The sequence below is a fragment of the Nelusetta ayraudi genome, unplaced genomic scaffold (genome assembly GCF_046127955.1).
Source record: "Nelusetta ayraudi isolate G7.1 ecotype Tasmania unplaced genomic scaffold, CSIRO-AGI_Nayr_v1 ptg000004l, whole genome shotgun sequence".
Taxonomy (NCBI): Eukaryota; Metazoa; Chordata; class Actinopteri; order Tetraodontiformes; family Monacanthidae; genus Nelusetta; species Nelusetta ayraudi.
The window spans coordinates 10,249,971-10,269,062 of NW_027466054.1; the positions used below are offsets into that span (position 1 = coordinate 10,249,971).

The window sequence follows — 19,092 nt, forward strand, 5'->3', positions numbered from 1 at the left end:
GAGTGGAGCAGACGACGTCAGCTGGAGCTGATGACACTCAAATAATACACACACTGCTCATGAGAAGTCAGGGGAATTTGACCTTAGAAATACATTTATGGGAAATGTTCATGGAACAGTAATATTAATGAAGTGGAAGCAGTATTTCTGAACACTTCGTCATGTGACCTTGTGGTTAGGTGACGTTTTTGGGCTCATGATGTCAACAGCGTGATGAAGGGAACTGTTTGAATACAAACTGGCCCGTCTTTAAACAGAACCAGAACATTTAGTGGTTGATCAATGGATTAGATTGTCATGTTTGTGATTTCTGCAGTTAATCGCCTTGTGAGACAGCAGCATGTTGTTCAATCAGTGCTGAAACATATTCGAACCATTCGACTCAAAAGACCTTGAGAAGGTCAAATCAAGTTCACCAGTTATAATTTTTTTTCATTTAAAGTGCATTGGGGAATTTCATCCAACCGTCTTTGTGACGAGTGCTTAAAGTTAAAACCACTTCAAATTTCTGCCAAAACAGGTCAGTCGATGATTATCAGTTGATTATTTATGCTTCTGACTTTCTAACAGAGCTGGGAGTGTTCAGATGGGAGGCCTACCTGAACTTCTGCTCCGTCTCGAGAGGCCAGCGTGGAGGGAGGCGGGGGGAGGCGGGTAGGACGGGGGAGAGAGGGGCCTCTGTGGATGACCGGCGCTCCCATTCATGGCGTGAGAGAGGACCTGGCCCTAGCAGTGGCCAAGCAGCCGGGAAACACAAGACATCAGTCACCACCACAGCCACTAAGACCTGCAAAATGAACAAATATCCACCTACAGTATGGTGTGTATCTGCTGTGCCTACGTCAGATAACAGGTGTTAATGTCAAAATGATTAGTGGAACAAAAAGAGGAACTGGTTTAGTGAATCCTGAACAGGTTGCTAGTTTTGGAGATTGGTGCAGATGTAAACAGATGTTGGTGCTGGAGCTGAGTTTGAGTTTGTGTGACAACAGACAGTTGGGGGAAGGGACACATGTCGGATCACTTCAGTTCAACCAGACAGAGGAAACGTAAACGTTAAAACGTGACGGTTAATACACACAATGCTTCAAAAATTCAAACATTGACAAGAATTAGTTGTTAAGGAGACAAGAGACGCAACACATTTGCAATGGGAGGCTCTTCTGCTGGACGCTCTCCCATTCAACACAGGAACATCTGATTTTATCTGGCCAGGACCAAAGAAAATTGTATATATTTTTAAAGGCCTGTTCTATCAGGTTGGAGAATCATGAGAGCAATCAAACCTCTGCTGCTGTCAGCAACAGCAGCACAGTGAGAGTTTGTGTTTTTGTCTTCACAGAAGTCTATTCAGCAGTGACTCCTGCAAATGGTTTATTAGAAGAGACGTAAACAATTCATTAAACCTCCTGGGACAACATGTTTTTAGAGTGAGATTTCACACATAGCTGAAATGATGAGCTGTGGGAATGGTGCCAACACAAACACACAATGCCCCACAATCAAACTTGTGTTCTGTAAACACAGAGGCCTCAGGTTGATCCTGCTGCTAACTCGCTGCTCCTCTCATACCTCCAACAACAAGATGGTGAATGACTGGTTTAATGCTCAGCGGACGAGCCAAACAAATCTTTTTAAAGACACAATAAGAGACTTCAGCTTCTTCTCATTCCAAGGCCAATAAAACGCTTCTTAAAAACATCTGTCATTTTCATAGTTTCACATGTGGCATTTTGAAACGACGCATCAATCAAATTCAGACACTCCTCTCTGCTGTGTGAGTGCAAACAGATGTCAGCAGGCGGCTTAAGAATCAATCTGCTGCAGCTTATCAGCGAAATGGTTTTGCTCTTATCATGATTTCTCTTTTCTTCCACCTTTTGAACCGGCCTTTTATCGCAGCGATTAATTGCTAAAATACATAGCGAAGAGAGAGACACACACTCACACAGGCACAAAAATCAGAGTTCTACTGGGTGAAACATAAGAAAGAGACGTCAGGTGGGCTGAGTTCTTGCATCTGACAGGTAGGCTGAGGGTGGGAGTTAGCCAGCGAGTAAAAAAAAACCCAGCGGTTACAACGTTCACAAGTTCAATTTGCTTCTCTAAAACCAGAAGGGGAGGGAGAGAGGGAGGAGGGTGTGTGAGAGACGGGGACCATTCCATTTTTGAAACGTGACGTGTGTGGCAGCAGCGTCTTGCCGGGATAATTACGTTAGTATAAGTGGCTGCCGCGGCTGCTGCGGTGGTTGTTAGCACTTCGTCAAGAGCGGTGGTGGACGTGTAGGCGGAGACGTGGCTGAGCGTGGGTGACGGCGTGGGCGAGGCGCCGGGCGAGTCCAGGCTGCAGATCTGCAGCTCGTCCAGCAGACCCGCCGTGGAGGACGAGTAGTGGCTGAGGGCCGACACCGTCACGGGCGAGGCCGACGGCGAAGCGCAGCCCGGCACCGGGCCCGGCCCGCCGAGGGCGCCAGCCGTGCCGCCCGCCCCACTGGGGACGTACGGGGTGGGGGACAGGGCCTTGGGCATGAGGCTCGACAGGTAGTCGAGCGACTCAGAGCTGTGGCTGCGATAGGGGGAGGAGTGCCGTGCTGCTGCTGCTGCAGGGTCGGGGAAGGGAGGCCCCTGGTGTTGGGAGGGAGAGGGTGGGGGAGAGGAAGGGGAGGGGGAGAGGAGGAGAGTGCTTAGTGACGTCGCTCGCTAGCCGCGGCCGGGGACGACGACGCCGTGAGCGCCTGGCGGACGGGAACCAGGTGAACCCGCACTGAGGCGTCGCCGTTGCTGCTGTCCGAGCTGTGAACTGAAGAGGTTCTGTTAGTTCAGACCAGAGTGAAAGGCAGCAAAAAAACATGGAAACAACACTGGTGGGTGAAAGAGAAAACCTTTTAGCTATCACACGTTATCACCCCAACTTGTTGGCTGGTGTGAGACCAAACTAAAGGGCATCAGCATTTGCCTTCTGTTTCATGGTAGGCCACATTGACTGTTTGTGTAGGTTTAAAATAATGCAGAAAGAGAAGCTTTGTTTGTAAATGTTCCTGAGGACCTTTCTGGCCCACTGGCCATACAGTGTGTTTGGTTTGTTGAGGCAAATGTGTTACCCTCCTTTTTCCCCCCCCCAACATTCAGGATGTGACCAAATCACACAGCAAACCAAAAATAAAAAAAAAGAGGTACGGCACATTCAAACGTGGTTTTTAAAATGGATGCCAATGCGCCCGTTTGCAGCGTCGCCGCTTATTCACCAGCAGCTCGGCAGGAGAAGGCCTGGGTGGGATCGGAGGAGGAGCCGTCGGTACCTCCAGGTGGGACTGGGCCGGGGCTCGGTTCGGCACCTTGACCTCCGCCGACAGGTTGGAAGGTTCTGGGTGTTTTAGGTTATCGGGGCCCAAGTGAACAGAAAGTGAGGTGTTCTTTGTGAGGGTGGGCGCATCAGTGGTGTGAGGTCTTGGTGGGGAAGGAGCAGCGGGCGGTGGAGGAGCGGCTACCTTTACGTTAGGGTCGAGGTAGGAGTTGCAGTGGAGTGGGGGGTCCGGGATGGTGACCGGGGTCAGTTTGACGGACGACACCTTACGCTCTGGGGACTGCGTGTTAGAAGTGACGTTACTCTGGGCAGCGGCTTTGCTAGCATGTTGCACGGAGTTTGCGCTCTTCTCAGAGTAGGAGGAGTAAGCGGCGGCGGCGCTGCTCACAGTGTAGGACTTTCTCACAAACGCCTGTGTTTCATTCTGAGTGAGCGTTAGCGTTCCTGCGCTAAAATCGTTAGCCAGGGTGGCGAGCGAGCTGTAGTCTGGTGGATTAGTGGCAGCGGGCAGGAAGTGGAAACTCTCTCGTCTGGGGGGTGGCAGGGGCACGTGGTCAAAGTCCTTATTGGCCAATTAGAAAGGAGCACAGCAGGGGAATTTAAGACAGCGACAGAAACAACATCGTCAGGGCAGATATTGGCACAAATCATCGACTTGTTTCCCGGTTTCTGATGTCAGGGTCGAGCTGGACTGGAAGTCTGACGCGAGAGACGTCCTACCTGCGTGGGTGACTTCTTGTCCTGCAGGTTGGGCCTGACGCTGCGGAAGCCCTTGGCAGCGAGAGAGGAGCCGCAGGCCTCGCCATTCTTGAGGCCATCTGTCACGCTGCTGGACCGCCAAGAGTCTGAAGATGAAGTTGAAGAAGACTTCATTGTGTTGCAATTACATTTTCTGGACTCCTACGGGGTGTTTCATAGCCCCTTCTAACGACAGATGGAAGGGAGACCTACCCAAGTCTGACGAGTGAGGTTCACTCCCTGGGGGAGAGAAAACACTGTCAGACACCAGGAACATGGTGATAAGCTCACCCCTGCACAAAAACTCAAGGGTAATGTGTGAGGCGACACCTGTAGAGTTGCTAATGAAACTAATGTGGAAATTGGGTATGAAGGTGACATTCGCTGGCAGTAAAAGAAAAACACTGAGGTTTTTTTTTTTTTTTTGCCTTACCCTTCTCAGAGAAACACAACCACAACAAATATTGCTCCTATATTTGAATTATGGATTTCTCCACAATATGTGACCTTCAAGAGACAAAGTAGCTGATCTAGTCATCATCAGCATTCCCCAGGCAAAATAATTCGGGAAGAAACAAGCAACAGAGGAAGGATTTACAGTTCAGAATTTGTTGTCACAGCCGCTACGGAAAAAGCGAAGCCAAGGGCTCGACTCAAACCTCACACAGAACCACTTCAAATGAATATTGTGGAAAAACAATTGCAGTGTTGGCTTATGCAGCAGGTTTTAATCTACAAAACCTAAAAAAAAAAAAAAAAAAAAAAACTTCAGGAATTTTACGTTATTATGTTTACCACTGTTTAGAATACAAAGTGCTAAAGATACATTTTAATAGAGCACTTGCTCTAAAAACATTTGGGGACTTGCTCCTTTTTAGCAACCAGCCTCATTTTACCAAATGGGCCTGGTCACGCAGGATCGGTTCATTCCGCCGCGCACGGAAACACTCAAAACTTCTGGTATTTTTAGGAAACCGCACTGCAGATATTGGGAGTGCGCAGACTCCCGGGTTTCATCGGCATGCCAAACACCGAGGGTTAGCGTGAGCATTCCTCAGGAAACAGACATCTGCATGTGATGATGTTCCAAGTGCCTGTGAAAAGGCTCCTTACGCTCTCTGACTGCCGCTCTAATCAGTCCTACCATGCTGCGATCCTTCTACCAGCGACACCAGCTGTTGTTTTTCACACTTTTATACGGTGCCCGGCCATTGTTGGAAGGAGCCCGGCGGGGATCCACAGCATGCACGGGTGCAGGCCTTGCCTGGATGCTGACAAGGTCCGTTGAAACAATCAACGCGAGCACAATGCTCGGCCCCAGGCCTTTCCTCTGCTGACAGAGGCTCGTGCCCATACGCACCGGGGCCTGAACAGATGGGAGCCATCGGATAGGAGTTGAAATGTACGCAATATAAAAGCTCTTTAGATGTTTAGGGATTAAAGAGCTTATATACACATTCCATGTTTATAAAAGGCAGCAGGGCCCGCGAGAGAGGACGCCCTCAGTCTGATTAGATATCGGAGTCAGTCGCAGAGGGCAGCCGCACGTCAAATCATGCCAATCGAATTTGTGCCGACAGAACAGACTGCATCACCATCAACAGCAATAAAGGAGCACGACAAGGTCTCGGCTGGACTGAGATACTCGCTACACTGGCTTCCTCTGAGTCAAAGGATCTACAAAGCACTGAACGATTTTGGAACAAAATATACGCTTGATCTATTAGTTCTTTACAAAGCACCCAGACCCCTTAGGGTCATCTGGAACTGGTTTGTTGTGTGTACCCAGCACAAGAGCCAAGCAAGGTGAGGCAGCATTGAGCTATTATGCTCCTCATCTGTGGAACAAACTTCCTGAAGATCTGCTCAAACTGTCGCTGCCTTTAAATCAGGGCTAAAACACTATTGTTCACTGTAGTGCACAAGTAGATTAAAATTCGACTTACTTGCTATACTATATTCTATTCCTAATCTCCATTTCATTTTATTGTATTGAATCTTATTACTACTTTGCTGGTTTTAATGTTTATGTAAAGCACTTAAGGAATTACCTTGTGTTGAATTGTGCTACACAAATAAACTTGACTTGACTTAGGTGTCTTACAGATTTGATAACATGACACTGATGGAGGAAGCAGGTATAAGGACCAAACACAACCAGCACTTACAGAAAACTAAAGAGGCACATTTTCATTCAAGCGTCCAAGCAGCACCTAAGCGTAACGAGACAGCCACACGGCGTTCAGACAGCAGCAGAACATTTCTCCTCGTATTCCTCTCAGATCCTGTTGACTGGAAACGTGTCAGTGAGTGTTAGTACCTGCGCCCAGATTTGGGGAGCTCTGGACTCTCTTCATGGGAGAGAGTACGAGAGACATGGCCACGCTTTTGCGAGCGATTCCTCCGCTATCTGAGAAACCACAGCCAGGGCAGGTTGTCAGCGGTGCAGAAGCAGCAGCAGCAGCAGCAGCATACATGCACATGCACATACACAAAAACAAAAGCACACAGCAATGCACTCAGCCAGGAAGGTAAAAACCAGCAAGCAAAAAAAACAAAACAAAAAAACATGCATATAAGCAGCCTGGTTTTTATTGCACCAGCTCAGGATTTCTTGCTGAGTGGAAACTGGGAAATGTTCTATAGATTCTTCAACATTAGCACAACTGTGATTCCAAACCTGTATTACAGAATAAAGGAGCAGTCATGGCTTGTCTGATTGGACGCTGTCGTAAACGGGTTTGAACGGGACGACTTTCTGTACTTTAGATTGGTGGGTTGGTGTTGTGTGTGCACTACTAGCGTACCTGTATTCATACTGAAGAGCACTTCTGACTGGCCGACTGCAAGACAACACGATTCCCTGCAAAACAAAAGAACGCAAGTGTTTTCATGCAAAGCAATTTCAAAGATCTCTGGAAAGCAAGACACCCATTAAACTGCAGCAGTAAGCCCACAAGAAAGGCTGACAAATTCTGAATGAAATCTGAAAAGTAAGCAATTATTTTGGAAGGCTGCCAGTTTCCCACCGTGTGATTGGCTTTTGCGCTGAAGTTGGTCCAGTGACTTAAATGGCGCAAAGTGAGTGTGATGAGAAATAGCGAGTAGATTGACAATATTTGGACAATGAAGCGAATAATCGCAATTTTCGGCTTCCTTCGCAATACATCATGGCTATCTCAAGAAAACTGGCGGGCAGAGGACAGAACATGACAGTGTAATCTGAATTCTAAACAGCGTGACTGAAAAGCAAATAGCCTCGAATTATGACGATGATTAACAAGGCCTGAAAAGATTACGAATTCCTGATTAAATCCTTTAACACTGGCTTATACCAATACTTGGTGATTTACATTTTGACACATTAAAAAAAAAAACGAACAATTGCAGAGGACGTTGTAGCTGGCGGGGCGCCAAGCACACTTGCATTCTTTTCATTCATTTTCTAGAAGCAGCGCTGCGGAAATCGAACAAAAGAAGTTGAACTTAAACCAACAGACAAACACAAACAGATTAATGTCACTTAGACAAAAGACAGCCGGCCCATTTTCTATACGAGGAGACTTTCCTGGAAGCGCCGCAGCACGGTGTGCGACTTGGTGTGACTGGCTGCAAAGATGAAAAGCAGCGACGTGGACTGTTGCGTCGCCGCGCAAACACATTCGTCCGTGTCATCGCGGGGCTCGGCGTGCCCGGCGGACGCTGAAAGTGACAGCCTGCCGCGGCTGCACGTCCGGTATGTAAACAGCTATCCCATAAACAAGGCCGGCCTGGTTCCGCACGCATGTCGGCGCCGTTATCAACATCTCAACATATAAATGAGAGACGACCGATACACAATGAAGGCACGGAAAAAGTCATAAAAATAGACGGCGGCACATGCCAGGGCAAAAATGATGACGCTATATTAAGCCTCCGATTTGTCTGTGGAAGGGCAGGGAAAATGTTCACAACACACAATCCTCATGTCATGTTTTTAAAATCTCTCAAAGAAAATAATGTATGTGTAAATAATGTCATGTGAATTAAAATGTCTCTCTATAAATTGAAGTCAAATGTTGAACTTTATTTAAAAGAAGCCTTTAAAGGCAACTTCTTCTGAAGCCGAAGACTGTGACGTGATTGGTTGCTTGAGGGTATATTTAATGCAATAAATGCTCAACTGAAATTCTGTGATTCTTGAGGTCTGAATTATTCACTGGTGGAATTCAGCACAGACGTAAGGGCATGAAGGCAGCCTGACTGGGGTTTTTTTATGGTAAAGAAGCTGAAGAAAAAACAATGAATTTATATGTGCATATTTATACAATAATGAACCTCCATGCACAGGAAATGTATTGCGAGCACGTATGGAGTCAGTTGTGAATGAGGGCACATGAAGCGGAAGATGGAATGACTTGAAGCAGGCGGTGAGCCGTGGGACACCGAGGAGACTCTTGAGTCAGGACCTCATGCAGCCCCCTGGTACAGTGCGCGCTCATAAATCTATCTGTGAGAAGACTTTCGCGGGCGCACACTCGCCGGGGTAAATCACGGGTCTGGCGTCGCAGACAGTCGGCGTCTAAACGATGGTCAGATTATAAACAGGATCGTGTTTCTTGGGGACAGATCGGTGGCGACGCTGCAGCTGTGGCCGCGGTGTAACGTTATGAGCGGGCGCAGGGAGAAACACCCTGGCAGCAGCCGCGACGCCTCCGGCCTCCCAACAACTCCGACTGCTCGCACCGACGGAACTTTCTCAAGCTTTTAAATACCGACTAGCAGGGGACAGATCGGCTGGCGGGTGAAATGCTGAAAGTTTATATTTAATATGTTTTTGAATACTTGGCAATGCCAGAAATGGAGGGCTCACAATAAATCTTCTAACCCTTTCAAACACGGATCACTGCTTTATTTATGCTAATAAACGGAGGTTACAGCACATTCAGACAACTTTTATCAGCACTGAATCCTACCTCATCGTTCGTGAATGTAAACCAAATGTGCCAAATACAAGTTTAAGACCTTTATTCTATACTTATTCTATACTTCACTATGACAAGCTTTTTATTAAGTCAGTTTGTCTTTCTAGCCTGGCTGTGGTATATCCAACCACTGTAATCAGGATGCTGGTGGGTCTCTGTGGATGCTAGTTTTTTTGTAATTACAGAGTAAAAGCTGCAGAAGTACAAGGATAAAGGTCAGAGCTAAAAGCCACCAGCACCACAAACTGATCAAGTCTGATTTGTCTTTAGTCCCGGTGTGGTCACCCCATCGCCATGGACTGTTAATGAATGAATGACGGTTAATTCCCAGGTAATGTGATCTCTATTTTTTTTCAAAGATCTAAAATCGCACCAATGTTTTTGTTATTTAACATAATTAGTTGAAAAAAGCCTCTAGGACACCACCTCCCACGTAACCCTACCTTTATCATGAGTGAATTGAGGGTTGAATCCTGAGACTGTGTGTCCTGAGAAAGCAACAACGTGTTAAAAAAAAAATTAAAAACTGCAAGCCTGCCTGAAAAACAGGCGCTCAAAAGAAAGGAAAGACAAACACAAACATGTCCTGAAAGAGCACGCGCCAGAATGCCATTAGTTACTGGCAGTCTGCCGTGGCGCAGACAAAACAAATGTCAGACTCGAATGTGACCGCTCTTTCACGAGGAAAAATAAACTGTTGTCTTTTCCTTCATGTCTTATCAAGGAAAAAAAAAAAATTTTTTGACCGCCAACGGGCCGCCTACACCACATAATTATGTATTATTATTTACGTTAGCAAGCCGCAAAGGAGTTCTGGCCCTAGCCCCAGCCCTTTGCTACTCTTCAGCTGTCAGTTAAAAAAGGCAGGAATCTCTCCCATAACATAAAGGAGCACAGAGATCAGTTTCATTACACTAACTGAAATGGCAGCAAAGGAATTACTGAAATGCATCATTATTCCCTATTTTAAGTGCACACACATTCTATGTTTTGCAATATGAAACTAAAATGCCAAAAGAGGAATTTTACTAGTGGTTGCACACAAGCGTAGCACTGAAATATGAAATGCGCTGTGAAATAAGGACATTTTGTCCGAGCCTCTTTTTCCCTCAAAACTTTTTCCAGAAATTGATGGCAGAGGCTTAACTTTGGAGGCAGGGCAGGAACTGAGAATAGGTTAGGTTAAGGTCAGGGAAAGGGATATAGTGGTTAAGATTACATCTTGAAGGTTAAAGTCCCACTAATCGTCACATACCCAAGTGTGTGAAACGTGTTCTCTCGTGCCCTGAGAGAGCAGCGAGCAGCAGCGAGCGGAGCCGTGCGCGGGAATCATTTGGTGATCCAAACTCCCACTGTCCAGCTCTCCACGCTGCGTGCCAAGCCAAGCTGGGAGGGTGACCTGTCCACGCACGGACACAACCCACCATCTCCTCTCCACTCTGCCACTAGGCCACTGAGCTGGTAATCTACCCTAATCTAGAATAGGAGATTTGGTTAAAAAAAAAGATAGAAAGAAATAGACAAAGTCATTGCAAAGTGCATGTGGCTGCACGATGACGGGAGAAGGCGAAAGGCCTCCGGAGATAAGCAGACTATGGTCTCGGAGGTCCAGACCCTTGAGTGGTCTCTCAGACAGAGGCACAGACGCAGGATGTCAGCAGATTAAGCTCCTTAACGCTTCTATTTAGAGGCCCAGTAGCGTCTGATGGTCAGAAAGCGCACCGCTAACAAAGTAAAACGTCAGTCTCGGTTTATCTCATGTCCCCGCTCCATCCGAGATCCAGTCATCCAGGGTGACATCATGAACTCAACTCCTCATTGGAGGACCCACTCTGTATGTGAATGTGAAAACTTTATAATAGTAAATGGCTTTTTAAAAGACAAAACCATCGGCCATTGGACAGACGTTTTTTTGTCTTATTTCGCTATTCTGAACGCTCGGAACTTCCCTGGAGATCTCAACGACTCCGCTGACCAGACGGCCCGTCCAAAAAAGGTCGAATTTGTCGGATGCGAATTCCTTCACTCCAAAAACTGCGCTGGTGAGACCGAGATGTTTTAGTTGTGCATATTTGTGGGGAAAAAGTGGGGAGCCCATGGGGTTGCGGAAAGAATGAACAGACGGACGTGGGAATCAAAATAAGAGTCCGGCCAGGAGGAAATACCTACTGCACAAGGAGGCCGTTTGATTAACTCAAAGCCGTCCTGCAGCTGCCCGTCCGCTCTCTTTTCCCCTCTTCGTCTGCCAGTTTTACTGTAAAGCTGATGACTTCCCAACCGCGTCGTCATTTTTCAGGAAAAAAAAAGAAGCTGTGAATTGAAAATTCAATATTTGGATCTAATCCATATCAAGGGGCATTTAAGCGCTTAAGTCCCTTTAAGTCCTTGCTGACGGGTACTTCTTAGCTGCAATGTTAAAAATCCTTGCGTGCACACATCAGAATGTTTATCCTGCTTAAACCAAGCCAGTTGCCAAAAAAAAAAAGAAAAAAAAATGTCCCGTCAAAGAATTTGTACTTTTTATCCACCTCCTTGTGAATCACGCAAGACGGATATCGTCTCGCTCGAAACTTCCCTTTCTCAAGCCGTCAGCGGCACAAAGCCGCCAGTTGACAGATGCAGGTCACTTTCAAAGAGGGAGCTGTTCCAACATTCTCCGGCAGGCCGGGCAGGTTCCACCGCAAGTTGAACAACAACCATCTCCCAACAAAGTCTCTCTTATCAAACTTGTTTGTTCGACCTCGCCACTCATTAGCAGACCCCCCACCGACCGCATGAATGGACGCGGGAGGTCAATACGCTGACCCCGCATGCCCACTCGCTGCCCATGCTGCTAACAACAGAGGCCCGTGTGTCTTTTCCGCAGATTGCATCACCGGCCCGCTAACGAGCGGGGGCCATTGGCCTGAGAGCGCTAATGCAATTACGCAACGCAAGCCCCCGAACGCTGCGGGTTCGGCGGGCGGGCGGGGAGAGGTGGGGGTGGGGGGAGGGGCGGCGGAGCAGGATGGATGGATTGGATGTGACAATTCCTGGGTCTGTTATCGTACCATTGCCGCACTGGGCCGAAGCTGCATTCGCTGCACGCTGGGAGAGGTGAAATATCGAAGAGCGCGTCTGAGCGCTGAGCGCCGCCTAATACTGGTGAAAAGACGGCAGGATGAGGGATAGCATTAAAAGCAATAAGTGCAGAGAGGGAAACTTATTGATATTAGTATGCAGCGTTACATAAGCCGTCTGGCTAATGCCGTCTGGGGACGCAGCCTCATCAGTAAACAGCGCCGCTAAAGCTGCTCTGTCTCTGCTCGTTAAGAGCTGCGATAAGAAGACGGGCCTCCGCTCTCCTGGATCCGGCCGAGACGATGGCTGCACCTGACGGGCTGCACTACGCAAGGTCAGCTCAAAGAGGAAACTCAAGCTTTTTTCACCCCCCCCGACGTTGGCTTTAAATGCAGACCACTTTGTCCGGTTGACAGCGGACGTGTCGAGAGGCCCCAACAGAGAAGACGCATTTAGACGAATCCAGAGATGAGTTGATCCAGACGCATAAAGCACGTGGATGGATGGCGAAGCAGCGGGTCAAAGTCTGGCGACGGAGCACGGTGGCGTATTTGCAACGCTGGGAGAAAAAGAGGAGGCTGGGGAAAAAAACCCTGTGCGCAAACTTGTAAGAAGACAGATTCAATTTAAGAAATTACAAAAAGACACAGTCACTTATTGCAGTCGGTCAAGACCTTCGTTTTCAACTGAAATTGAATTTCTCAAATCTGTTCAAGAGAAAAAAATAACAACAAGACAGAAATATTTCAAAAACAGCCAAGTGACGCAAGTCCGGGTCTCCACTAACGCAGAATGTATATCAGTTGTGGCTAAGATTACATTCCCCAAACATAGTCTGGATTCCCCAGGTAGCGGTGTTAAGTGTCGAGCGTGGAGATAAGAGCAACTTGATTAGCAGGGGTGCTATATTTACGGCCATTAGACAGGACCCTTCACCCTCTAAGGTTGTCCAGATCATCGGTATAATCTTTACGTGCTCTATGCTCTTCATGTAAGGCGTGCTGGGATGTTTTACTCCTAACTAACTTGTTAAGTTTGACAGGCCCAAAAATAATCGCTCTCAAAACCAGATAAACAACTTGAACTGTAGGAGCGACTCAAGTGTGCTTCATTCTATGAGAAAGACACAAATCTCGGGAACACACGGATTTAGACTCGGCTCGACTTAAAGAGTGTTTAATTAATAATCAGTTAATTAATCAGTCTTGTTAGCATAGCCTCCTTTTGTCAGTGACAAATTATTGTTTTTATTACCGGTTTTGTTTATTCAACAGTGACCAACAGTCACTCTCAATTTCAAATGTTATCGACAAATATTTCCATATTAACTCTGACGGACGTATGATTGATCTTTCAGTAGTCGCCCGGGAGTTGCTTTAAAACAAATGTCCACTAACGGAAGAGAACAAGGAAGCGTCAGGAATTTTAGTTTTTAAGCTGCAAACGCAAACTATGTGTTAGCAATGACGGAAAAAAGCAACAAAGAGCCACTTTTTGAAACCTAGCAGAGCGGCGCTGCGGTCCAGCACCAGGAACCACACCTCACTGTGTACCCAAGGGGTCACGGTGACATTCCACAACACCTCCGAGACCGTCCTAATGGATGGATTGTTGCGAGGCTTTTGTTCAGCTGGAAACAGGACACCACACAAAACGTGTGTAACCAGATATGTGGGCAAATAGCAGAGACACAAGGACGGAAAACGCGATTCTGGGGCAAAACTGTGAATAAGCTGAGGCTGGTTTTGGAAACACTTTTTTTCCAATGTGTAACAATAATAATAATAGATTGGATTTATATAAGACTTTTCAAGGACCCAAAGCGCTTTACATTGAACAGTGTACAACTGTTTTAAAGAATGAAGCGATACACAGAAACCATCTAACAGGTGGATTTGTCCAAAACAATCTTACCAATCAAAAACGGTCTTACAGACAACCTGACAACCAGGTCCTGCCGTTTTTCCTTAAAACCTTCGGTTGACATTAAATACACTAAACTGTAATCAAACTTAATTCCTTGAGCTATTTCTGAGGTGGCTGCGGTCGCCGCTGCAAGTTTTATTTGACACCATTTCCCCTGTCCACTGTCACAAAAGACAAAAATTCAACTCTCACTCTGTCATTGTGGCTTTGGCAGGACAAATAAATACAATCCCCTTAGAGTCTTCTAGCGCCGTAAAATCTATTCACAATTTTATTAGAATTCCCTTTAGGCACCAACTAAGGCACATCCCGGCCACTCACAGCCTTGTGTGATCTGTTTGTGCATTTAAATGCACCCTAGAATTGAGACATTTTGGTCTCTCATTGGTTTGACGGAAAAGACAAGTGCACGACACAACGCTCTGTCGTTAAAATGTGCACGACAAAAACATCAGCTCGGAAAAAGGCACAAATTATCTCTTGCACTTAACCCGAAAGCCTGAGCTCTCCAACCTGCGCTGTGCAGGAGCAGAAACCATCAAGAAGTGCCGCCCTTACCGTCATAAAAAGCAAAGGAACGGCGGCGAGGTGGGGAGAGTCAGGTGCAGGTGAGCCGTGAGTCACTTCTCCTTCCGCTCTCTTCTTTTGTTCTTTCCTTTTCTTTTCTTTCCCCTGCCGAGGTCGAGCCTCTCCTCCAGTCCCGGGGTTCTATTCCCAGCGCTTAGGCCCCTTTAATGCCTGGGACACACAGAAACAAAAGAACAAGGAGAAAGTTAGGGAGCCAAAGAGGGGGCGTGACGGAGGAAGCGAGAGTTCCCTGTTTGGGTGAAGCAGTGATCAGATACGGCTATTTTCAGATCAGGCATGCTCGTCTATGAGACTGGAAAGTTACCCCCCCCCTCACCACCACCACCACCACCACCACCGACCACCACCGCCCCCCTGAACCCCCCGTGTACATGGGAGGGGGCAAAGTGACAGGGCTGACTATCTCTATTTTACCACGGGCACACGTTTGCATGCGCGCATACCACACGGCACACACAAGGTAACGCACGCAAAGACAAACTATTTCTAAACACACTTTCACACAAACAGCGCCAGCTGGTGCGCAGCTCTTGGTAAAGGGCAATGTTGTAATGTTACAATACCGTAGTTTATCTTTAATTAGGAGAAAACAATGACACCATGACAACGAATAGGGAAAAAAACATGAAAATAGGGATCAATTGCAATAAAGAATTGCAATAAAATATGCTGCTTCAGCTCATTCACTCATATGGAATTCGCTTAGGGTGCGAAACGTTCATCGATCTACAATGGACCATCTTAAGTGCACCCAAGTACGCTGCATTTTTTTTTTTTGCATAGTCAGTACAAACACACTTTGTGCATTCATGCACTTAAAAATATTAACCTTCTAGTGCAAATATGTTTGACCTGAGACATATTTACTCATATCAAGTGATTTTAATTAGCTGGATTTAATAGGTGCTGTTCAGAAAATGGAATCTTTGCCTGTTTTATTGTTTTATCTTGTATATATATATGTGTGTATCTTTTTCTCAAATTAGGGGAATTGATATGAGCCAAGAATTACAAATTACTCAAAAATAGTAAATAAATAGTAGTTTAATCAATAAAGTTTATCCAGTTTGGTTTGCCAATACCCAAAAATGCTGAAATCCAATTGTTTTGAAATGTGGCATTGGAAAACAGGATCATGTATATCTATAATTCAATAACAGGGCCTGATGAAAAGCCAGAGAGGGCCATGCCACAGTCTCCAGATACTTGTCTTTCCTCTGGGGCTTTCATGTCACACGGGAGCCAGTGTCGTCAGCGAGGGGCTATGTAAAGTGGCCCTCTCCACAAAGAAACTGACAGCAGTGTCAAATCGTTCTCACATGAGACTTTCCTTCACTCCCCGCCGCTGACACTTTTGATTGCCTGTGAAGAAGGGCCGCTCGGGGATGTGCAAGCGTACACGCGGCCGCACCCGAGTCTTTATCACAAATAATCCGTGTGCCGCCGCTGTCAGGCCAGTGTGTAAATACACGGACTAATTATGTGTCCACTCACCTGCGTCATTAATAATGTTGCTCTTCTGTAATCCATACAGGAATGTGTATTTTGGGAGATGACCACACACGCGCATGGGCTGCATATACGCAGGAGAGAGGTCACGCAGAAGCACCTCTAGACCCCAGACTCCCTGCTATTCCCAGAATGATGATGTAACTACTGCTATTAGCTTCTCATATTTAGAGCCCCAGACACCTAAAACCGAGCAGGCGGCTACTGTGCAATATGTTTTTCTGGACAACTTCCACCTCCTCACTTCACACCCGTACTTGACAATAAACAAAAACAAGCAGATAAATCTGCGAATAACAGATTTGCTGGCAGCGACACTTGGGAAGAATTCAGCCGTTACTATAAAAAAAAAGAAGAGACAAACTTTACTCCAGCTAGATTAGCGGTGAATGAGAGTATGATATGGATCACAAGTTTAACAGCGTAGAACACGTCATCTTCATTCATTGGACCAATCATTGCTAGACAAATAACTTTAGTACAACAAAGTACTGAGTCTTCATCTGAGATATGTAACATCATTCCGACTGCTTAAAAGACCCTGACTTTGTTCACCCACCTGCCCGAGTACCCATTTACAGGAAATACATAACCCTATGATCTTACAGATATGTATGTATTACCCTGCATGTCTGTGATGTTGTGGACAGATTTGAAATTATGCAGGTCACTTGCCATCTATAGCAACTGGAAACTTGAGAAGTTTAAAAAAAAACAAAAAAATCAGTTGCATACAGATGTCAGGGATTCCACTGCGAAGTGAGTGCAGCCCCATCTCTGATAAATAAAGAATGCCGTAAGAGATCTTTGCGAGACTACTGTGTTTGTTGCAGGGCATCGCAGGGTGTTGTGAGAGTGCCAAGTGGAATCGACTGTCGCACAAGCACCTTCAGTGCTCTGGAGGGAAAAACTCTGTTGCAAGGCAGGGCAAATTAGAGATGCAACACAACCCACCATCAGATGGGTAGACTTCAGGGTTGACCTGCAATACTGGCACCGGTATAGCAACAACTCTAGCAACTACTGGTATTATCTCAGTCTGCAGCCTCCCCCAGGGTGTACTTCTGTATCTGAAATGGACCAATCAGTGTAAGTGCATGGAAATAAACAGGCTCGGTTCACAGCAAACCTGGTGCCAACGTTCGAATCAAAAACGGCGAGACTTCTACATCAGCACAAGGCGCGTCTGGTGACTGCGGGCATCAAATCTTTCAAGCTTTTATGTTTGGTAAGTGAGTAAGTATGACAGCATTGGGCCAACAAGCGTTTCCGATCACAGGGCGTCGATTAAGGACGATGAGAAGTCTCCTAGCTTAAACGTGACCTCAAAATACATCGTTCCAAATTTTGCACGTCAATCTAACACATTCAGAAGCAGCGTGACACAACAGCAGCTACGGAATGATCTCATTAAAGGCGTCGGGGTAAACTATTTTTATGGATGCTTACACGCCGTCACAGTTAAACGCGCTGACACTTTGACCTACGAGCCACTGAGGAGTACCGCTGGCGGTGGCATCGAAGTGGTCTCGCCCATCCAGTTTCAACACCTAATTCATTATCAGCTTCTGCGGGACCTGGCCGTTCCCAGTGAAGTGGCGGGATATAATAAGCAGACGAGCTGAGCACTGACACATCAGTGAGTGTCGCTGACTGGAAAACGCTTAAAACTGGGAAGCAGATCATAAAGGGAAAAATGTAGTATTCCCCGGAGACAGCGCGTATCTGGCAACTGTAGTACTGCTCTGCTACAACAACACACAAGGCTGTCGAGCGACACAAGCTAGCAACTTGACGTTTGTATTGCGGCACCGGTCAACCAAAACCGAGCTGCAAAGTTAAAATGTGGCAAATGAGGTAATTCTTTCAAAACGTGTGATAGAATCTAACCACATATTTTAGATGAAGAGTGCTGGATGTAAATTATCCACGAGGCCACTGAGTAAGAGCATTCCAAGTTTTAACTGCTTGGCGCCGCAGCGTATACAGCCATGGTGGTGGACTCAACCAGGGATTTCCCAACTAATATAAGGCTTTAGTTGAGTGGTCAGCTGTTTTAAGCACAACCCACCTCAAATGGATATCAATCAACGTCAACAGCTCACGTCTTTTTCATGACATTACAGGCCAACCATTTTAGTGTGTAATTAACAGATATGGCAAAAAAAAGCCTTTCTTAATCTGAAAAAAGAGGAATGAGTTGTTTAAAAAAAAGATCAGTTTTGCAGAAATAGAGCGGTGACTACATAAGAATTGGGAGTGTTTGTCGATGCTGCACAAAGCTCATGCAGCAGGGAACAAGTGAATTAGCTTTTTATGCCTGACTGAAAAAAAACACCCCATTTGCCTTAAGTAGCTCAAAATAAAAGACAACTCTTGTTAAGTCACAGAAAAAGCTTTAAAATAAAGCTGCCAAGACTCATTAGGTGGAAAATCACAAATTAATAGAAATTCAAATGCATGACAACCACTTTTTGTGTCGATACTTCACTAAATATTTTGGGATGTATTTGGATTGGATATCTAGAAGAAATGGTACATCAAGCATGTTCATCTGGTCATGATGCGCAAGTCAGTACGACGCTGTGTTTGTTGTGTTCATACATCGCTTCACCATGTGTTCTTATTACAATTTTAGCAGCAGTGACAGGCAAGACATGGCGAAGCATCTTATTCTGCACTCTGCTAAATAAAAGATGTGAACCGGGCCGGAGCTTTATTTTCTAACATGGTGTCAGGAGTTACTTTTACGGTGATGCGTTTCACATCAACTGGTATTAATAGCAAATTCCTTTAATTTCAAGCCAGAGGTCGAGATCAACATGTCAACGTGTTTGAGGAAGCCTTAGTTAAAAACATAACATATAGGTTGCCTCCGGGTGTAAGAGTTTGGAAGAAAATGTATGTAACACATGACTCAAGATATGACATCAGTTTGTGTGAAGGAGGGCAGCCTGGGGACAAGGATTTAAACAAATACAAGTGTTTATGTGTGCTAGTGTG

The 19,092-nt window shown here is 46.1% G+C and overlaps 1 protein-coding gene across 3 annotated transcripts in view; it reads right to left on the reverse strand.

Annotated features, from left to right (window-relative positions):
• Positions 1-19,092, reverse strand: part of sorbs2a (sorbin and SH3 domain containing 2a) — a 43,737-nt gene that overhangs the window by 22,530 nt on the left and 2,115 nt on the right. Inside the window, exons 2-9 of one of the 3 annotated variants that reach the window (XM_076034048.1) lie at positions 14,551-14,730; positions 6,850-6,905; positions 6,363-6,452; positions 4,256-4,282; positions 4,025-4,149; positions 3,246-3,866; positions 2,215-2,625; positions 600-726 (exon numbers count right to left, since the gene is read on the reverse strand). In XM_076034048.1, coding sequence (XP_075890163.1) covers positions 600-726; positions 2,215-2,625; positions 3,246-3,866; positions 4,025-4,149; positions 4,256-4,282; positions 6,363-6,452; positions 6,850-6,859 — 1,411 coding nt within the window. In that variant the 5' untranslated portion in view covers positions 6,860-6,905; positions 14,551-14,730. The remainder of the gene's footprint in view (positions 1-599; positions 727-2,214; positions 2,626-3,245; positions 3,867-4,024; positions 4,150-4,255; positions 4,283-6,362; positions 6,453-6,849; positions 6,906-14,550; positions 14,731-19,092) is intronic. The other 2 variants (XM_076034033.1, XM_076034039.1) reach the window with 2 other exon arrangements.